This window comes from Tamandua tetradactyla, chromosome 7 (assembly GCF_023851605.1).
Source record: "Tamandua tetradactyla isolate mTamTet1 chromosome 7, mTamTet1.pri, whole genome shotgun sequence".
Taxonomy (NCBI): Eukaryota; Metazoa; Chordata; class Mammalia; order Pilosa; family Myrmecophagidae; genus Tamandua; species Tamandua tetradactyla.
The window spans coordinates 35,036,454-35,056,850 of NC_135333.1; the positions used below are offsets into that span (position 1 = coordinate 35,036,454).

Below are 20,397 nucleotides of genomic sequence, written 5' to 3' on the forward strand. Positions count from 1 at the left end.
CAGTAGGGAAGAAAGCTTTGCCCATAGATTCTGAATTGGAACCACCCTTCCCCACCTCCCACCCAGACTGGTATGGTCTCCATAATTTTTTCCCTTCCTATGGCAGAGCTAGGTGGGAGGTGAGGGAAGGTAGCAAGGACTAGATGTAAGGAGCCTTCTGCTTTCAGCTGCTATCTTATGCTTCCTGCGGACGGCCCTGCAACAAGGCTTCTCCTCTGCCCTCGTGGCCCTGGTACCCTCAGGTCCCCAGCTAGCATCAGTCCCTGAGGACACTGTCCTCGCTCCACTGGGAACATCACAAGTGCTGTCCCTGGTTATCAGGCTGCAGAATCTCCTGGTGCAGGTAAGGCCCTTGCTAATTGGGATCCCAGCAGACAATAACAGGTCTTGCCAAGGATGTGGAAAATTTGGAACCCTCATACATTGCAGTGGAATTGTAAAATGGCTTAGCACTTTCTCAAAATGTTAAACACAGGGTTACCATATGACCTCACAATCCCTCTCCTAGGTATATAATCAAAAGAAATGAAAACATACGTCCACACAAAAGCTTGGATACAATGTTCATAGCAGCACTATTTATAATAGCTAAAAAGTGGTAACAACCCTCATGTCAACAGAGGAATGAATAAACAAAATATGGTATATCCATACAATGGACTATTATTTGGCCATGAAAAGGGATGAAGCTCATGCTACAATCTTGAAAGAAGCTAGACACAAAAGTCCCATTTTGTTTGATTCCATCTATATGAAATGTCCCCAGTAGGCAAACCATAGAGATAGACAGTAGATTAATGGTTGACAGGGACTACAGGGAGGGGAAAATGAGGGAATAAGGAATGACTGCTAATGGGTACAGGGTTTCTTTTGGGGGTGTTGAAAATATTCTGGTGTTAGATCTCTGTGAATATACTGAAAACCACTGAATTACACATTTTAAAAGCATGAATTTTATGGTTTGTGAATTATATCTCAATAAAGCTGGTCCTCCCTGATATCTCTGGGCCAACTGCATCACAGGGTCTGTGCCACTGACTGAATGCTGGAAAAGTACATGGAATCTTTGGTGCTTGGAATGATATGGGTGGCGTGGGGGTCAGGAGTAGCCAGGGGCAGACTTCCCTTCAGCTCAGATCTCAGAGGGATCACAGAACTGTAAACTTTGGAATGTTTCCACAGTGGAAAAAAGTAGATTTATTCTAGGTTCCTCTGGAACTGGAGACCTAGGTCAGTGGGTGACAGACTGCAGGAAGACAGAGGAAGGTCTCGTTCATGATCAGGGAGCTTTCTTAAGAGGAAGGAAGAGAAGTGTCTTGTGGCTAGAGGTTTCCAGACAGAAACCAGGTGTCTCCAAGGAATTCCTACTGGAGATTGGGAAGGATTTTGGCTTAGGTGACCTTTAAATTATCTTCTATCACTGGGATTCGGTTTTGGGGAAGGGAGTGGTCATGATACAGAGACCTAAGAGTACCATGTACGGAGGGGATGATAGACCTAAGTCGCTGAGGAGGAGACAAGTTAGGATTAAAAATAGCAATGGCTGTAACATTATATAAATAGTAATTTTCAGTTTCCCAAGCCCTCTTATGTCTGTGATCTCACGTGATTCTCACACAAGCCAGCCCTGTGAGCTAGAAAACTGCAGCTCAGAGAAGTCTTATGATTGTCTCAGGATCACAGAGCCTGTGAGAGAACCTGAAATTAGAAGTAAAGGATTCACAGGAAAAAGGTGGAGGAAGAACAGCTTAAAGAAGTTCTCAAACCATTTCCCAGAGGTTCATCTTCTGGGCAGAGCTGGACAGCGGTCCATTCTGTCAAGGGCACAAACACAGATGTAGAAGTGTAATGAGATGGATAACATTAGATTGACTAATGTTACTTACTTCTGATTCAGGTGCAGGAATTATATGAGAGTAGAAGGTAATACTGGATATAATATTTGTGTTTGAAGGTGAATCCCCTGATGAGAATACTCTGTCCCATATCCCACCACCCTCAAGCTTGAAACTATTTATATAGCAGATACAAGAATCAGATGAAGATCAAAACTTCCTTTTAATTGGTAAGACCAATTGGAGAAAAAGTTTGCTATATCGGGCCAAAATGACCTTCCAGCAGCCTCATCCCAGAATTAAATTTATTCACCCAGTCACAGGCAGAACTGATCAACTCCAGGACTCCTTTCTTATTTCCTGCCCCCAAGTAAGCCTATCCTTCGACCAAGAATAGACCAAAACATCCCTTCCTGCTGACAGGGGGTTTCAAATCAGAGTTTGCTGTAGAAACTGAGCTGAGCATGTTCTTTCTCACAAAGTCTTTAATCATGCTAGTCATTCATTCTTCCATGGGGAGGAGCTGGGTGAGAGAGGTGGTGCTACTCTGGGAGAGGGTCTCGTGAGGCTGGGGATGTTTTAGAATGAGAGCAAGGGGCCCCTGCCCCATCTCTGGAGAAGGGTGGGATTGTGGGATTTAGGACTGGCTAAGTGGAACATGCCAAGTGAAATTCAGCACTTTCACTGGCACTGGAGGCTGCCACCTCCCACCACCACCCCTTACCTGGTACTCGGCCCTACCTTTAAGTATGCATTGAAGAGATGTCTAATAAGTAGGAGGTTTGAAAGGGATATGGTCGGCTAGCCTGCTCAGAGCAGTCATGTGTCCTCATCTGGTCCTGCATCTGGAAGTTCAAAATGAGGCTACATAGTAGTTCTCTGACTGGTTGGTTTTGCATTCCAGAATTTTCAACAGGATCAGGTAGATTTTATACTCTTGCAGTCTTACTTCTGATTCAGGTCCAGCTGTTACCTCCTTGGGGGGCCTTAGGAGAAGGGAAACGGGTGGGCCTAAGCAAGGAGGAGACATATTCTTCATTCTCAGTAGACTTGGCTTGTTGGTTGGGGTGGGTGGCGTGGAATGTGTTATCAAATTGGATTTCAGGGAGCTAATTAATTTTATAAAATTTGAGGCTTTGATCTCATGGATCATTCCTGCAAGAGCAGAGGTTGATATCTGGCTAAGGTTCTCTGAGAGGAGGATGTAGGGAGGAAGAAGAGAGAGAACAACTTTAATGAGTGCCTATTCTATGCAAGGCTCTGGCCTAGGCACTTGGCATATAATATTTATTCATCACAACTCCTCTGTAGGGTAGAAATGATCATCTAAGTTTTACAGACAGGTAAAGAGTTCCATATGTTGAGTAACTTGCCCAAGGCCACAAAGTTTTAGATCAAGATTCTAATGTAAGAATTGACTACAAATTCCGTCTTCTTTTAGTGTTTCAGGAAATGCCAGGGAAACAAGTCATTGTGGTAATCCCAGCATTGCTAACACTCAGCTACCCAGCTCCTCACTCACCATCCAGGGGGCCCTTACTGTGTGGGGTAATGTAGACATAGAGTCAAAGTTGCATGAGGGTCACCTCCCTCACCAGTTGGGGAAGCCATGGCCTGTAATCTGGCTTCCTGAGAAGAGGCTGGAAGTTCCCACTGGTGAAGAGTTCATTTTTAATTAGAGGAGGAGTAAGGGTGCTGGACCAGGAATGAGGAGACCTAGGTTTTGGGTCTAGACCTACTAACTACCCAGTGGTCCTCAAGTCATGTAACTTCTCCTGGACCTCAGTTTTCTTATCTATAAAATAAGGTGGATGAGTTGGATCAAACACTTCAAAATGTATTCCTTGGAGGCCTTAGGGGTTCTGTGGAGAAATCTCAGGAGTTGCTAAAGGGGGAGAGCATTTCTCTTCTCATTTACTTCGTTAAGATATTCATCATTTATTGAGGGTTTACTCTATATCCATTTTCTCATCTAAGCCTCTCAGCAATCCAGGTGATCTTTTTTATTGCCACTTACAAATGACAAAACAGACTTAGGAAGGTTAAGTAATTTGCCCAGAGTCACACAGCTGGTAAGTGACCAGGCAAGGATTCCCACCCAAGTCTGTCTTGTATCCTTAACCACCAATCTCTCCTGCCTTCCAGAGAATAGCAGGCAGAGAACACAGATTTTTCATTAAGTTTTTTTTTACATTTTACAGTATCACACTTTTGAGAGAGAATTTATATACAATAAAATTCACTAAATTTAAGTGTACAGTTGGAAGTGTTTTGACAAATATGTACAGTGTGTAAACACCACCATTATCATGATATAGAACATTTCTGTCAACCCCAAAGTTCCCTGTGCTCCTTTGCAGTCAATCCCCTCTCCCCATCCTTGACCCTTGGTAAGCACTGATCTGCTTTCTGGTACTCTGGTTTTACTTTTCCTAAAATTTAATCTACATGAAATCAGACAATATGTGGCAGTGTGTGTCTAGCTTCTCTCTTTCAGCCAAGTGCCTTTAAGGTTCATATTTTTATTTATATCAGTGGTTCATTTCTTTTCATTGCTGAGAAGTATTCATTGTTTGGCTATACCACAATTTGTTTATCCATTCACCTGTTGATAGATATTTAGGATTTTGAAGTTTTTTGACTATCATGAATAAAGTTGCTCTTAATATTCAAGTAGAAGTCTATATGTGGGTGTGCATTTTCATTTCTCTTGGGCAAATAACTAGGAGTGGGCTTGCTGGGTGAAATGATGAATTTGTTTTCAATTGTTACGTAACAAATTACCACAAACTTAGTGACTTAAAATAATAGCCATTTATTACCTTAGCCCTGTATGAAAGAAGTTCAGGAAGGCTCGGATGGCTTCTCTGTTTAGGTTCTCACAGGGCTGATATCAAGTTGTCACCGAGGTTGGACTCTTACCTAGAGGTACTGGGGAAGAATCCAAGTTCATAAGTTGTTAGCAGAATATATTTCCTTACAGTTAAAAAGACTGAAGTCCCATTTCCCTGCTGGCTGTCAGCCAGGGGCCTCTTGCTGCTCTTTAAGATTGGCCATGTTCCTTCTCATGTGTCTCCCTCCATCTTCAAACCAGCAACAACACTTTGAGTCCTTCTCACACTGTAATCTTACTGGCTTCTTCTCCTGCCATCAGCTGTTTTAAAGGGCCTGTGTGATTAGATTAGGCCCATCCATCCAATCTCCTTTTGCCATACAGCATAGGATGATCACAGGAGTAACACCAGGGAGGAAATGTCATGGGGCCATCTTAAAATTCTGCCTACCACCTATGGTGGGAATATGTTGACCTTGATAAGAAATCATCAAACTCTTTTCCAAAGCAGCTGTACCAGTTTACCTTCCCACCAGCAGAGTATGAGAGTTCCTGTTGCCCCCATCCTCAGCAATCCTTGGCAATGTTAGTCTTTTTAATTTTAGCCATTTTAGGGGATAGTAGTGGTATCTCATGATGGTTTTAATTTGCATTTCCCTAATGATGAATGATATTGAGATCTTTTCATGTGCTTAGTGGAGCATAAGATTTTTTTTGATGAAAGGGTCTGCTGCTTTAAAAAAAAAAGTATAAAACTCAGTGGTTTAGATAAATTGTGGATAATTCTAGGGTCAGTATTCTATGCATCTATTAGTGACTGCATAGGGACCCAGGGCCCATTTCATTTTCTGAAACAAAACAGTTCTCAAATATAGGCAAATCACCCAGTATAAGCAACTGAGCTCTGGGTGTCAGAGATGAAACTGACAAACATTTCTTGATTATCTTAAGGGCCAAAATCCCAAATCTGAAATCCAGAAAGCTCTGAAAACCATTTCTTCTTAGTTGGCACCATAACCCATTGAAAGCAAAACCTGACCTGATCTTCTGATTTTTTGCAGAAGGACCCTCTGTTGTCCCAGATCTGTGTTGGCTGCTTGGAAGCCTTGCTTGACTACCTGCATGCTCGGAGCCCAGATCTTGGTAGAGAATCTCCCTGTTCTCTGTGGTTCCCATGGGAAAGATAGGGAGACAGCCTCTGCTACCCTTCTGCAACAGACTTCTACCTCAGCTTTTTTAACTTTCAATTTTAAAATACTTTCCAACTTACAGGACAGTTAGAAAAATAATAAAAACCCTATACAGAAAACTCCAGTAGACCCCTAACCTCCCCCCCAATACCCAGAGCCATCAATCTCAACATTTTGCCATATTTGCCATATCATTTTATCTGTCTATTCATCTATCTTTCAATCCATCTATCTACCTATCTATCCATCTGAATGTCTATTTGCCAATTCATTTTCTGAACACCTGAGTATAGATTGTACACACCATGCTCCTTGAACACTTAATACTGCTGTGTACAAAAACCAAGGATATTCACTTACATAATCACCTTAAGTGCAGTTACCAAGTGCAAAAACTTAACATTGAAAATAAAACTTACACTCTATATATCAATTTTTTCATATGTCCCAATAATGTCCCTTTGAGCTTTTTCTCTTCCCTTCTAGATCCCATCCAGAATCATGTACTACAGTTAAGTCATTGTCTTTTTTTTATTTTTTTTATTAATTAACGGAAAAAAGAAATTAACCCAACATTTAGAAATCATACCATTCTACATATGCAATCAGTAATTCTTAACATCATCACATAGATGCATGATCATCATTTCTTAGTACATTTGCATTGGTTTAGAAGAACTAGCAACACAACAGAAAAAGATATAGAATGTTAATATAGAGAAAAAAAATAAAAGTAATAATAATAGTAAAAAAAAAAAAAACCTATAGCTCAGATGCAGCTTCATTCAGTGTTTTAACATGATTACTTTACAATTAGGTATTATTGTGCTGTCCATTTTTGAGTTTTTGTATCTAGTCCTGTTGCACGGTCTGTATCCCTTCAGCTCCAATTACCCATTATCTTACCCTGTTTCTAACTCCTGCTGGACTCTGTTACCAATGACATATTCCAAGTTTATTCTCGAATGTCGGTTCACATCAGTGGGACCATACAGTATTTGTCCTTTAGCTTTTGGCTAGACTCACTCAGCATAATGTTCTCTAGGTCCATCCATGTTATTACATGCTTCATAAGTTTATCCTGTCTTAAAGCTGCATGATATTCCATCGTATGTATATACCACAGTTTGTTTAGCCACTCGTCTGTTGATGGACATTTTGGCTGTTTCCATCTCTTTGCAATTGTAAATAACGCTGCTATAAACATTGGTGTGCAAATGTCCGTTTGTGTCTTTGCCCTTAAGTCCTTTGAGTAGATACCCAGCAATGGTATTGCTGGGTCGTATGGCAATTCTATATTCAGCTTTTTGAGGAACTGCCAAACTGCCTTTCACAGTGGTTGCACCATTTGACATTCCCACCAACAGTGGATAAGTGTGCCTCTTTCTCCGCATCCTCTCCAGCACTTGTCATTTTCTGTTTTGTTGATAATGGCCATTCTGGTGGGTGTGAGATGATATCTCATTGTGGTTTTGATTTGCATTTCTCTAATGGCCAGGGACATTGAGCATCTCTTCATGTGCCTTTTGGCCATTTGTATTTCCTCTTCTGAGAAGTGTCTGTTCAAGTCTTTTTCCCATTTTGTAATTGGGTTGGCTGTCTTTTTGTTGTTGAGTTGGACAATCTCTTTATAAATTCTGGATAATAGACCTTTATCTGATATGTCGTTTCCAAATATTTTCTCCCATTGTGTAGGCTGTCTTTCTACTTTCTTGATGAAGTTCTTTGATGCGCAGAAGTGTTTAATTTTGAGGAGCTCCCATTTATTTATTTCCTTCTTCAGTGCTCTTGCTTTAGGTTTAAGGTCCATAAAACCGCCTCCAATTGTAAGTTTCATAAGATATCTCCCTACATTTTCCTCTAACTGTTTTATGGTCTTAGACCTAATGTTTAGATCTTTGATCCATTTTGAGTTAACTTTTGTATAGGGTGTGAGATACGGGTCTTCTTTCATTCTTTTGCATATGGATATCCAGTTCTCTAGGCACCATTTATTGAAGAGACTGTTCTGTCCCAGGTGAGTTGGCTTGACTGCCTTATCAAAGATCAAATGTCCATAGATGAGAGGGTCTATATCTGAGCACTCTATTTGATTCCATTGGTCGATATATCTATCTTTATGCCAATACCATGCTGTTTTGACCACTTTGCTTCATAGTATGCCTTAAAGTCAGGCAGCACGAGACCTCCAGCTTCGTTTTTTGCCTCAAGATGTTTTTAGCAATTCGGGGCACCCTGCCCTTCCAGATAAATTTGCTTATTGGTTTTTCTATTTATGAAAAATAAGTTGTTGGGATTTTGATTTGTATTGCATTGAATCTGTAAATCAATTTAGGTAGGATTGACATCTTAACTATATTTAGTCTTCTAATCCATGAACACGGTATGCCCTTCCATCTATTTAGGTCTTCTGTGATTTCTTTTAACAGTTTCTTGTAGTTTTCTTTCTATAGGTTTTTTGTCTCTTTAGTTAAATTTATTCCTAGGTATTTTATTCTTTTAGTTGCAATTGTAAATGGGATTCGTTTCTTGATTTCCCCCTCAGCTTGTTCATTACTAGTGTATAGAAATGCTACAGATTTTTGAATGTTGATCTTGTAACCTGCTACTGCTGCTGTACTCATTTATTAGCTCTAGTAGTTTTGTTGTGGATTTTCTGGGTTTTCGACGTATAGTATCATATCGTCTGCAAACAGTGATAGTTTTACTTCTTCCTTTCCAATTTTGATGCCTTGTATTTCTTTTTCTTGTCTGATTGCTCTGGCTAGAACCTCCAACACAATGTTGAATAATAGTGGTGATAGTGGACATCCTTGTCTTGTTCCTGATCTTAGGGGGAAAGTTTTCATTTTTTCCCCATTGAGGATGATATTAGCTGTGGGTTTTTCATATATTCCCTCTATCATTTTAAGGAAGTTCCCTTGTATTCCTATCTTTTGAAGTATTTTCAACAGGAAAGGATGTTGAATCTTGTCAAATGCCTTCTCTGCCTCAATTGAAATGATCATGTGATTTTTCTGCTTTGATTTGTTGATATGGTGTATTACATTAATTGATTTTCTTATGTTGAACCATCCTTGCATACCTGGGATGAATCCTACTTGGTCATGATGTATAATTCTTTTAATGTGTTGTTGGATATGATTTGCTAGAATTTTATTGAGGATTTTTGCATCTATATTCATTAGAGAGATTGGTCTGTAGTTTTCTTTTTTTTGTAATATCTTTGCCTGGTTTTGGTATGAGGGTGATGTTGGCCTCATAGAATGAATTAGGTAGTTTTCCTTCCACTTCGATTTTTTTGAAGAGTTTGAGGAGAGTTGGTACTAATTCTTTCTGGAATGTTTGATAGAATTCACATGTGAAGCCGTCTGGTCCTGGACTTTTCTTTTTAGGAAGCTTTTGAATGACTAATTCAATTTCTTTACTTGTGATTGGTTTGTTGAGGTCATCTATGTCTTCTTGAGTCAAAGTTGGTTGTTCATGTCTTTCCAGGAACCCGTCCATTTCATCTAAATTGTTGTATTTATTAGCGTAAAGTTGTTCATAGTATCCTGTTATTTCTGTGAGGTCAGTAGTTACGTCTCCTCTTCCATTTCTGATCTTATTTATTTGCATCCTCTCTCTTCTTCTTTTTGTCAATCTTGATAAGGGCCCATCAATCTTATTGATTTTCTCATAGAACCAACTTCTGGTCTTATTGATTTTCTCTATTGTTTTCATGTTTTCAATTTCATTTATTTCTGCTCTAATCTTTGTTATTTCTTTCCTTTTGCTTGCTTTGGGGTTAGTTTGCTGTTCTTTCTCCAGTTCTTCCAAGTGGACAGTTAATTCCTGCATTTTTGCCTTTCCTTCTTTTCTGATATAGGCATTTAGGGCAATAAATTTCCCTCTTAGCACTGCCTTTGCTGCGTCCCATAAGTTTTGATATGTTGTGTTTTCATTTTCATTCGCCTCAAGGTATTTACTAATTTCTCTTGCAATTTCTTCTTTGACCCACTCATTGTTTAAGAGTGTGTTGTTGAGCCTCCACGTATTTGTGAATTTTCTGGTACTCTGCCTATTATTGATTTCCAACTTCATTCCTTTATGATCTGAGAAAGTGCTGTGTATGATTTCAATCTTTTTAAATTTGTTAAGACTTGCTTTGTGACCCAGCATATGGTCTATCTTTGAGAATGATCCATGAGCACTTGAGAAAAAGGTGTATCCTGCTGTTGTGGGATGTAATGTCCTATAAATGTCTGTTAAGTCTAGCTCATTTATAGTAATATTCAGATTCTCTATTTCTTTATTGATCCTCTGTCTAGATGTTCTGTCCATTGATGAGAGTGGTGAACTGAAGTCTCCAACTATTATGGTCTATGTGTCTATTTCCCTTTTCAGTGTTTGCAGTGTATTCCTCATGTATTTTGGGGCATTCTGGTTTGGTGCATAAATATTTATGATTGTTATGTCTTCTTGTTTAATTGTTCCTTTTATTAGTATATAGTGTCCTTCTTTGTCTCTTTTAACTGTTTTACATTTGAAGTCTAATTTGTTGGATAGTAGTATAGCCACTCCTGCTCTTTTCTGGTTGTTATTTGCATGAAATATCTTTTCCCAACCTTTCACTTTCAACCTATGTTTATCTTTGGGTCTATGATGTGTTTCCTGTAGACAGCATATAGAAGGATCCTGTTTTTTAATCCATTATGCCAGTCTTTGTCTTTTGATTGGGGAATTCAGTCCATTAACATTTAGTGTTATTACTGTTTGGATAATATTTTCCTCTACCATTATGCCTTTTGTATTATATATATTATATCTGACTTTCCTTCTTTCTACACTCTTCTCCATACCTCTCTCTTCTGTCTTTTCGTATCTGACTCTAGTGCTCCCTTTAGTATTTCTTGCAGAGCTGGTCTCTTGGTCACAAATTCTCTCGGTGACTTTTTGTCTGAGAATGTTTTAATTTCTCCCTCATTTTTGAGGGACAATTTTGCTGGATATAGGAGTCTTGGTTGGCAGTTTTTCTCTTTTAGTAATTTAAATATATCATCCCACTGTCTTCTAGCTTCCATGGTTTCTGCTGAGAAATCTACACATAGTCTTATTGGGTTTCCCTTGTATGTGATGGATTGTTTTTCTCTTGCTGCTTTCAAGATCCTCTCTTTGTCTTTGACCTCTGACATTCTAACTAGTAAGTGTCTTGGAGAACGCCTATTTGGGTCTAATCTCTTTGGGGTGCGCTGCACTTCTTGGATTTGTAATTTTAGGTCTTTCATAAGAGTTGGGAAATTTTCAGTGATAATTTCTTCCATTAGTTTTTCTCCTCCTTTTCTCTTCTCTTCTCCTTCTAGGACACCCACAACATGTATATTTGTGCGGTTCATATTGTCCTTGAGTTCCCTGATGTCCTGTTCAAATTTTTCCATTCTTTTCCCAATAGTTTCTGTTTCTTTTTGGAATTCAGATGTTCCATCCTCCAAATCACTAATTCTATCTTCTGTCTCTTTAAATCTGTTATTGTAGGTATCCATTGTTTTTTCCATCTTTTCTACTTTATCCTTCACTTCCATAAGTTCTGTGATTTGTTTTTTCAGTTTTTCTATTTCTTCTTTTTGTTCAGCCCATGTCTTCTTCATGTCCTCCCTCAATTTATTGATTTGGTTTTTGAAGAGGTTTTCCATTTCTGTTCATATATTCAGCATTAGTTGTCTCAGCTCCTGTATCTCATTTGAACTATTGGTTTGTTCCTTTGACTGGGCCATATTTTCAATTTTCTGAGCGTGATCCGTTATCTTCTGCTGGCGTCTGGGCATTTAGTCAGATTTCCCTGGGTGTTGGACCCAACAGGTTGAAAGATTTTTCTGTGAAATCTCTGGGTTCTGTTTTTCTTATCTTGCCCAGTAGGTGGCGCTCGTGGCACACGTTTGTCTGCAGGTCCCACCAGTAAAAGGTGCTGTGGGTCCTTTAACTTTGGAAAACTCTCGCCGTGGGGAAGGTTCGCCAGCCGAAGTGGCTTGGAAGAGTGCCAGCCGGCCCGGGGGTCCGAACGCGGTGAGGGGCGCCAGCCGCCGCGGCCCGGGAGAGTGCACCATTCCCAGCCGGACCAGGGAGTCATGTGTTTGGAAGGGCCCCCCCCCCCCCCGTCACCGTTCTCCGTGGCCTGGGGATTTCCGATCCAATTCTTTCAGTTGGTCCGGGGGGCCGCGCGTGGTGGTGGCGCCAGCCGCCGCGGCTTGAGGGGACTGCCTGCCCAATTCTGCCAGCTGGCCTGGGAAGAAGGAAGGGAGGGACTCCGGCCGCTTACCTCCCCACCGGGGAAGCCCGCGCCCCTCGGCGATCTCTCCGGAGCGTGTTCTCTCAGCCAGTCAACCATTCCAGGATGGGGTACGCTGTCGTTTTGATCTCTGTCGTGGCTCCGGGAGCTGTTCTGTATGGTTTCTACTCCCCTAGTAGCTGTTCTGGAGGAGGAACTAAGATCCGCGCATCTTACTAAGCTGCCATCTTCTCTCAACCCCTCTTCATTGCTTTCTTGTATACATGTTGTATATATTCTTTTTTAGTCTGGCTTTGTTCACTCAGCATAATTCAAAACTTCTGCTCTTCAGATGAGACTCTGAAAGGTTTAGGAGGCGAAAGGGTGAGAAAGAAGGACGGTACACCAGAAAATTTAAAGCGGGCAGGTTTATTCCTGCGCTCCGGGGCTGAGCTCACCAAACCCAAGATGGAGGACGGTGAGTCAGCCAGTCATTGTCTTTTTAGTTGCTCTTTCTTTTATTTTTTAATTTTGGAAACATATATACAACATAAACTTTCCTATCTCAACCACTCCCAAGCATACCATTCAATAGGACTAATCACATTTACAATATTGTGGTACCCTCAACACTTTCTCTTACTAAAACTTTTCCATCTCCTTAAACAGAAACCCTATACTCATCATGCAGTGATTCCCCATTCCCATTACACCTACACGTGACAACCTGTCCTCTTATTTCTGTCTCTGTGAACTTGTATATTCTCCAGTATTTTCTTTGTAGTTACAAAGAAATCTTAAATTTAATATTCTAAATCTATAACAATCTCGTTTGCTTTGATTCCAATTTAACTTAATAGTACAATAGTACATACAAACTGTTCCTATACTCCTCTGTCTCCCCACCTTTATGTAGTTTTGTCATAAATTATATGTTTATACATTATGAGTCCATAATCACCGATTCATCATTACATTTTGCATTTGCCTTTTAGGTCCCATAGAAAGTAAAACGTGGAGTTAAAAACCAAAAGCACAATAGTACCAGCATTTATATTTAACCATGTAGTTAACCTCATCAGAGATCTTTATTTCTTCATGTGACTTTGATCTATAATCTCTTGTATTTTTCCTTCCTCCTGCAGAACTCTCTTTAGCATCTCTTGCAGGGCTGGTCTAGTGGTGATGAACTCCCTCAGCTTTTGTTTATCTGGGAATATCTTAATCTCTCCCTCATTTTTGAAAGTGGCTTTGCTGGATACAGAATTCCCGATTGCCAATTTTTTCTTTCAGTACTTTATATATGTCATCCCATTGCCTTCTTGTTTCCATGATTTCCTATGAGAAACTGGCACTTAATGTTATTGAGGCTCCCTTGTACATAACATGTTGCTTCTCTTTTGTGGCTTTCAGACTTCTCTTTTAATCTTTGACATTCAACAGTTTGATTATAACATGTTGTGGTATTAATCCATTTGAATATAAGCTGTTTGAAGTTCATTGAACATCTTGGATGTGTATATTCATGTCTTTCATTAAATTTGGGAAGTTTTCAGCCTCTTTTTTTAGTGTTCTCTCAGTCCCTTTTTCACTTTCTTCTTCTGGGACTCATATAATGTATGTATTGGTATGCTTGATGATCTCCCACAGGTTCCTCAGGCTCTGTTCACTTTTCTTCATTCTTTCTTGTTTCTGCTTTTCTGACTGAATAATTTCAGTTATCTTATCTTCTTTGATTCTTTCTTCTGCCAGCTCCAATTTGCCGTTGACCGCTCTTGGGGGGGTTTAATTTCTGTTACTGTGGTTTTCAGCTCAGTTTGATTCCTTTTCATTATTTCCATCTCTATACTGGTATTTTCTTTATATTCATCTATCATTTTCCTAATTTCCTTTAGTTCTTTGTCCATGTTTTCCTTTAGCTCTTTGAGCATACTTAGGACCATTAAAAATATATTTGTTCGTGCTATACCCAGGTCTGTTCCTCCTTGTTTATGTGTTCCAATGCTTTAATCTTCTTCTTTGCCTAGGCCATCATTTGGTGTTTCTCTGTGTGGTTTGTAACCTTTTGTTGAAATCTGGACATTTTGATATTTCAATGTGGTTTTTTTTCTGTTTATTTCTTTTTGTTTTCTTGCTGGAATTTAGTTTCTGAGGCATCTGTTTCTTAGGTTTATATCCAGCTAGTTTTGGGACAGAGCTTTACTTCATTGCCTGGAGCTAACAAAAAAAACTAAGAAGGAAAAAAAGAAAACACCTCTCCCAGTCTTTGCAAATTGATGTTTGCAAGTGCTCTCGTTCAGAATTTATCCATACCATGAATTTAAAGAGTAGCTCAAGGCCAAAGTGTAGGAGCCTCCCTCTTATTTTGGGCGTATACATGTGGTCACAGGAATTTCCCCCATTTACATGGTTCTGAATGTCCCTTCTTCCCTAGAAAATAGTTTCCCCATGCTATCCAGCACTGCAGTGTATATCTTACAGCCAGTAATCTCTCACCCCAGGCAGCACACCTTGACTTTTCTCCCATAGTGTTCCGTAAGAGAGTTCCATGAGCTGCCTTCTACATGTAGGTTAAGTTCTGGGATGGCAAGTCCTTTAGGTCACTACTAGACAGATTTGTCTGGACTTACATACCCTCAGTATGTACACAAGGTTACTCTGCTCCCTCTGGAATCGGTACCAAGGATCTCCACTTGGAGCATGGGTCAGTTCTGTGCTGAGACAGTGAGAGGTGGGATGGGGGCCAAGGGCAACTTAAGATCCAGTCACTTTAAAGTAGTCTTTTCTTAAGAAGCCTGTTACTGCAATTCTTTAACAACATCTTTGAGTAAGATGTTGTTGCCAGTTCTTGTTGATTGTTCAAAGATTCTGTGTTGGAAGGACCCCGAAGTATCTCACTTCTTCTTGATCAGGGCAGGGCTCCCATCACTTATAATCATTTTAACAACACTGATAGTACACTGTCATACCCATTTTACAGATGAGGACATTGAGGTTCAGAGTGGTCAAGTGATGTACCTGACCAAGGTCACAAAGCTCTTAAGTGGCAGAGCCATTCTTCTTGCCGGTCTACCACACTCGTGGAATGTGTAGTCTGATTGAGCCAGCCAGCATAGGTCAATAAGAGCCCAGGGCAGGAAGAAACCTGCTGCAGTCAGCTTGTCCAGTGTCCTCCCTCCAGCTGAGCAGCCCCTCTTCATTGAGCTAGTAGGAGAATGTCCTCTTTAGAGTATTCCAAGGCCTTTGGAAAAGCAACATTAACCACCCACGGTGACATGTTCCCTACAGCACTCCATGTGGCCTCCCAGCCCTGGAATCGGTTTTTGCTGTTTTCCCTCTTGGATTCTGGGGAGAATTCCTTCCTCAGACCTGAGATCTTGAGGCTCATGACCCTGGTAAGTACAGAAAGGATGGCTTTATGGTCTAAAGCATGTCGTGAGCTCAGTGGTACTGAGGTGGCCAGAACAACTTAATTCTCAGAGAAGGTAGATGATCTGGGTAAGCCTCTTTCCTGCAAGATGCCCACTCAGAGAATTCCTGTAAATGCCCACAACTCTTAGGACCCCAGGAGACCCTGACTCCCTTTCTGCTGTTCACTCACTCATGACTTATTGACCAGAGCCATATGCCAGGTCTTTTATGCTAGATAACAGGGGCATTGATGAGCCAAATATTCTCTGCCTCAAAGCAGAGAAGGAGCTAGATGAGTAAGCTAATAGTTAAAGTATCATGTTTTCAGTGTTAGCAGAGGAAGGTGCCTGGTGTGCAGTAAGTGCCCATTGCATAAATAACAATGCAGAGAGCCCAGGAATAAGAGCAAAGTGGATCAAGCAGGGATCCACGTGGAAAAATATAGAGTAATTGCTCTGCCAAAGCCAGGAAGGAGATGAAAATAAGAATATAGTAGACACTCAGTAAATGTCTGTATCTTTTTAATAAAATGGAAGAACACTCAGCAATGAAGAGAACATTTTAGCTGAGGCTGGAAGGATTCATAGGCAAAGAAAAGGAAAGGTTTCTATGTAGTGAGGACCCCAGGTACAGCAGGGAAACATATATAGTTTATTTGGCTATGAGTCTAGGTTCAAGGTTGGGTGGGAGGAGCCAAAGCCAAAGGGGGTCAGCAGGAGCCAGCACTTACAGGGTCTGCCTCTTTTGTACCCCTCACCCCCTTCTGTGAAATCCTTGAAGCCAGGGTTCTTGTGGGTTTCAGAACTGTGTCCCCAGCCCATGCTGATCATGGTGGGGGCACAAGAACTGTCTAGGAAATGTCAAATCACTGTGTGTTTGGGGGCTTTCTCCCTGGGTCAGTTTGTACGGTTCCAGAGCAGCAACATCATCTCTCATGAAGAAGTGGGTCATGTTCTGCAAGCTGCGGCTTTGGCTGATCTCTCTACTCTCTCAAGCACCACACTTCAGGCTCTGCATGGTTTCTTTCTGCAGGTGGGTGGGAAGTCACAAAGCCCCTGTAGAAGCTTGGCCCTCAAGGCTGCCTTCCCTGTGGAGGGTACAGCTCTGATCGTAGCAGCCAACAGGGGGTCAGAAGTGCCAGGAGCAGGAGGAAGCAGGGAGTTGTTGTTGGCAAGCGGGCTAATCAGAGAGAGCTTATGTGAAGTGGGCACTGAGGAGGCCTGGCATCCCCACCTTTTTCTCTCCTCAGGTCCAGAGCATGGGCCGCCCGGCTGATCCCAGCACTGTTCAGACCCTGCAGGCCTCCTTCGAGGGCCTTTCCTCCAGGGTCTCCTCCACTCACCCACCCCTGCAGGACGTGCTGTATCCTTTCTTGCATCTGGGAGCCTTGGCCTGGGCAAGATCACCCAGGCCATGGGAGGCTGTGGCATCATGAGGGGTTCAAGCCCAGTTCTGGGAGAGCATCAGGACAGACAGGTATGCTGTCTACAGCCCTGTCCTCTGAAGCAAGAATGGGGTCAGTGAGAATATTCACAGTAATAGCAGTAACAATAGCTTGTTCTGTTTATTAAGTTCCTGCTGAGGCCAGTCATCTTATATGCACTATATCTAATTGGATATCTATATCTAATTGACATGTCCATGTCCTAGGGTTGCTACATAAGTGTATTATTATGATTCCTACCCCCGTTCCTGTATGAGGAAACTTAAACCTGGGAGGTTAAATGATGTGCTCAGGATGACACAACTAGGAATAATATCAGGATTTGAATGAGATTTGTCTGTCCCCAAAGCCACACCACCAAACTAGTAAGCTAGTACTTCTCCATGGACTTTGGAAAGAATCTCCCAAGCCTGTTTGGTACAGGTGCTTCCCTTAGCCCAATACATGGGGGGAGGGGGGACTGGGGGACTGGCATGTACCTTAGAAAGCCTGGGGCTGTGAGCAGTGGGCACAGGCACCTCTAGGTGGTGGTGCTCTAGAGACCCAGTGGTCCTGGAGGCAGAGTGGGGAGGAATAGTGCTCTCCCCCTTTTCCAGTCTCCCTGGCTCTCTTCCTTCTCCCTCCCGTGGTACAGTTCCCTGTAGTATAGCATACACCCAGCCTAGGTGTTCAGGTCCCAATTTCGGAATACATCCCAAATTCCCAAGGAGCACCCCTGTTCTTGTCTGGCCATTCTTGCCCTTTTGGGTTCTGGAAGCATGACTCTCCCTTGGTTGTACCTACCTCTGTGCTGTTCTCCTGTCATACTTTGCTGCCAGCTGCCTAGAAGGGGTGGCCATATCTCTGTCTCACTTCAGAGACTGACCCTCAAGGCTTGAAGGCCCAGAAGTGGAGAGAGCTGAAACCTGGAGACAAAGTCAGGGTCCAATTTTTGAAGAAATGGATGAGAATTACGGTCATTCATCTACAGCCATTTATTCCATTGTTGAACTGTAATCAGGAAATAAAATGATACACTTGTGTGCCTATATTTCACTCTAAACACATCTTGTCTCCCTTGCACTGATTCCTTAGCTGGTTTAGAGGGCCTTCAGCAAGGGATGGATGGCCTATTCGGAGAGAGAGGGAGCAGAGTTTTGTTCTGCTGAAAGATAAGGAGCACCAGCTGGTGCCTCAGTTGTGCCCAGAGAACACCAGCCAGGCCATCCTCAGACTAGAAGGGTAGAGAAGGGCCTTTGTGGTCCCCGCCTGCCCTAAATCCTATGAGAGGCACTTTACCTGCTGCCTCAAGTAAGAGAGGTAGAATTTCCAGAGGAGAAAGCTGAGCCAGGTCCCATCTTTTAAGCCTTCTTAACTCAGCAAAACCACCCTGGCCTCAGCTCTTCTCCAGCTAAGCTAATGCAGCTTCCTTCTGTTCTCGCTGTTGCCAGTAGGACACTGTTCCTTTCCCTCACTGCCCTCAGAGCTCGTATGTGTATAAATAGCTCCACGTGTACGGCTATTTATTTAATGTCGCTGTTCTGCTCTGAATTCAGCACTTCCCGCCTGGCAAGGGCCCTCGCGCCTGCAACTGGCCACGCCCCGCCCTTCTACCTAGGGTCTTGTACTGACCCGGTACAAAATATGGGCTGAAAAACGAAGTAACAGGCGGGGGAAGCCCCCGAAGGGGGCTTGGTTTGGAAACTGGTGGACTGGAGGGGAAAGCCCCGCATTGCGGGCTTTGCAAGTTGAAAAAAAAAAAGTGCTAGCAACGACTCGCTGAATTGATTTTGTGAACTGCAGTTTAAAAAACACTGTCGTCGTTGATGAAACAGGTGCGGCAAGGAGCGCGGAAGCCCCTTGGTTGGGCACAGACCGCACGCGTTGGCAAAGTTTCACCGAGTTCTGGGAACCGGGGCCACTAGGACGCCCCGCCCGCCACGAGCAAATCTCTACTAGAGACCCAGCGTGGCGGGGCGGCAGGGGCGGGGCCGGAAGTGAGGCCCAGGGAGGGTGGCAGTCGCGGCCAGCGCTCATTGGCCGAAAGCGAAGCGGTGGGTGGGGCGGATGCTCGGAGGTCTCTCGGATGCTGCTGGTTGAGGCTTCACGGTTCCGCGCCTCGGCAGAGCTACCAGTGGACTCTCGTTCCCACCTAGGCACCGAAGGCCTCCCCGACCGCCCCTTCCCGCATTGCCGGGCCTGGTAGGTGGTAGTCGGGACGCCCGGCGACAAGATCGGGGTGTGGGGTGGTGGGGAGGCGGTGACCAAGGGCCCCGAACCAGCTGAAGGGGTAGGGAGTGGGATTCGCGGCCTCGGAAGCCTCTCTCCACCGGGAAAGGCTCTCCTCCTGGAGCCGGAAGACTGTGGGCACCAACCCGGGCCCGCGAGTCCGGGTAGCCTGCGCGAGCCCATCGCCACCATGTTACCTCTCAATTTCCTCCTCTGCGGAATGGGTTCAGAGTCTCACCCCCAAGCGGGCGAAAGCTTTGGGGACGCATGGGGGCGGGAAGCGGGATTGAGAAAACGGATTAGTGGGAATAATAGTTGGGGAAGCAGTATCTGCCCCCGGCAGTTCCTTTTCGGGGGTTTTCTTCCCCACTGCTGTGCTTCAGTCATTACTGGTTTGTCTGGTACCACCACACCCTCATCCCTTCCAGGTTCTGCCCTAGCCTGGATCTGTAGCATAAAGTTGGAATTTTGGAGGGGGGTCCTGGGTGATTCTGGACTACTCCTTCCCTCTCTCTGGGTTTCAGATGCTTCATCTGCCTGGAGGTACATATGGATGACATCTTTGCACCCTGTTTTGTTCTTACTGTCTATAACTGAGCACCCTTGCCCTGGGACAGACAGGTGTCCTAGTAGAACAGTGACCGGCTCCAAAGTAGCCGCTCCTACAGGAAAAAGGTGGAGTCAGATACAACTCTTGGTTAACCTGGGAGTGGTTGTGTGACTTTGGGCAAGTTATCTCATTTTTCTGTGTGGTGGTTTCCGCAGTGATAAAATTGGGCAGCTGTCATCTGCATTAGGCCTTCCCTCACCACTGTATTTGTAGTTGTACCCCACTGATTCCCTTTCTCTTCCCATGCTTGTTTTACAAACTTATTGATTGCCTCATTTCCTACCAGAAGGAAAGTGCAGGGATTTTTGTTTGTTTTATTCACTGCTGTATCCCCCGTTCTTACAACAGTGCCTAGATTGTAGTAGGTGCTCAATAAATAAATGTAGAATGTAACCAAAGAGAAGCAGGTGCTACCTGTGGAGTCCCTGGTTGCAAAAGCCATGAGTGGCAGTCCTCTTACGCCAAGACTATTCTACCTTTCCTCCCATCCCTGCAGCCTTTCTTTCTAATAAAAGATGTCAGGGAAAGAGGGAAATCCCAGAAATTTCACATCTCCTCTGACTGGCCAGGGTCTTCTCAACCTTGCCTCCTAGGCAAGATAAGGGATTAGGAGGGATGAAGT

The 20,397-nt window shown here is 43.0% G+C and overlaps 2 protein-coding genes across 6 annotated transcripts in view; both read left to right on the forward strand.

Moving 5' to 3' along the window:
* MEI1 (meiotic double-stranded break formation protein 1) overlaps positions 1 to 18,289 on the forward strand; it is a 211,447-nt gene extending 193,158 nt beyond the window's left edge. The window contains exons 26-31 of one of the 2 annotated variants that reach the window (XM_077169009.1): positions 168 to 343; positions 5,730 to 5,811; positions 15,391 to 15,497; positions 16,414 to 16,545; positions 16,763 to 16,875; positions 17,776 to 18,289. In XM_077169009.1, coding sequence (XP_077025124.1) covers positions 168 to 343; positions 5,730 to 5,811; positions 15,391 to 15,497; positions 16,414 to 16,545; positions 16,763 to 16,875; positions 17,776 to 17,821 — 656 coding nt within the window. In that variant the 3' untranslated portion in view covers positions 17,822 to 18,289. The remainder of the gene's footprint in view (positions 1 to 167; positions 344 to 5,729; positions 5,812 to 15,390; positions 15,498 to 16,413; positions 16,546 to 16,762; positions 16,876 to 17,775) is intronic. The other variant, XM_077169010.1, reaches the window with a different exon arrangement.
* A 710-nt stretch (positions 18,290 to 18,999) lies between these two features.
* Positions 19,000 to 20,397, forward strand: part of CCDC134 (coiled-coil domain containing 134) — a 56,193-nt gene continuing 54,795 nt past the window's right edge. For all 4 annotated transcript variants that reach the window (XM_077169015.1, XM_077169016.1, XM_077169012.1 and 1 more), the window contains exon 1: positions 19,000 to 19,138. In XM_077169015.1, the coding sequence (XP_077025130.1) occupies positions 19,023 to 19,138 (116 nt within the window). In that variant the 5' untranslated portion in view covers positions 19,000 to 19,022. The remainder of the gene's footprint in view (positions 19,139 to 20,397) is intronic.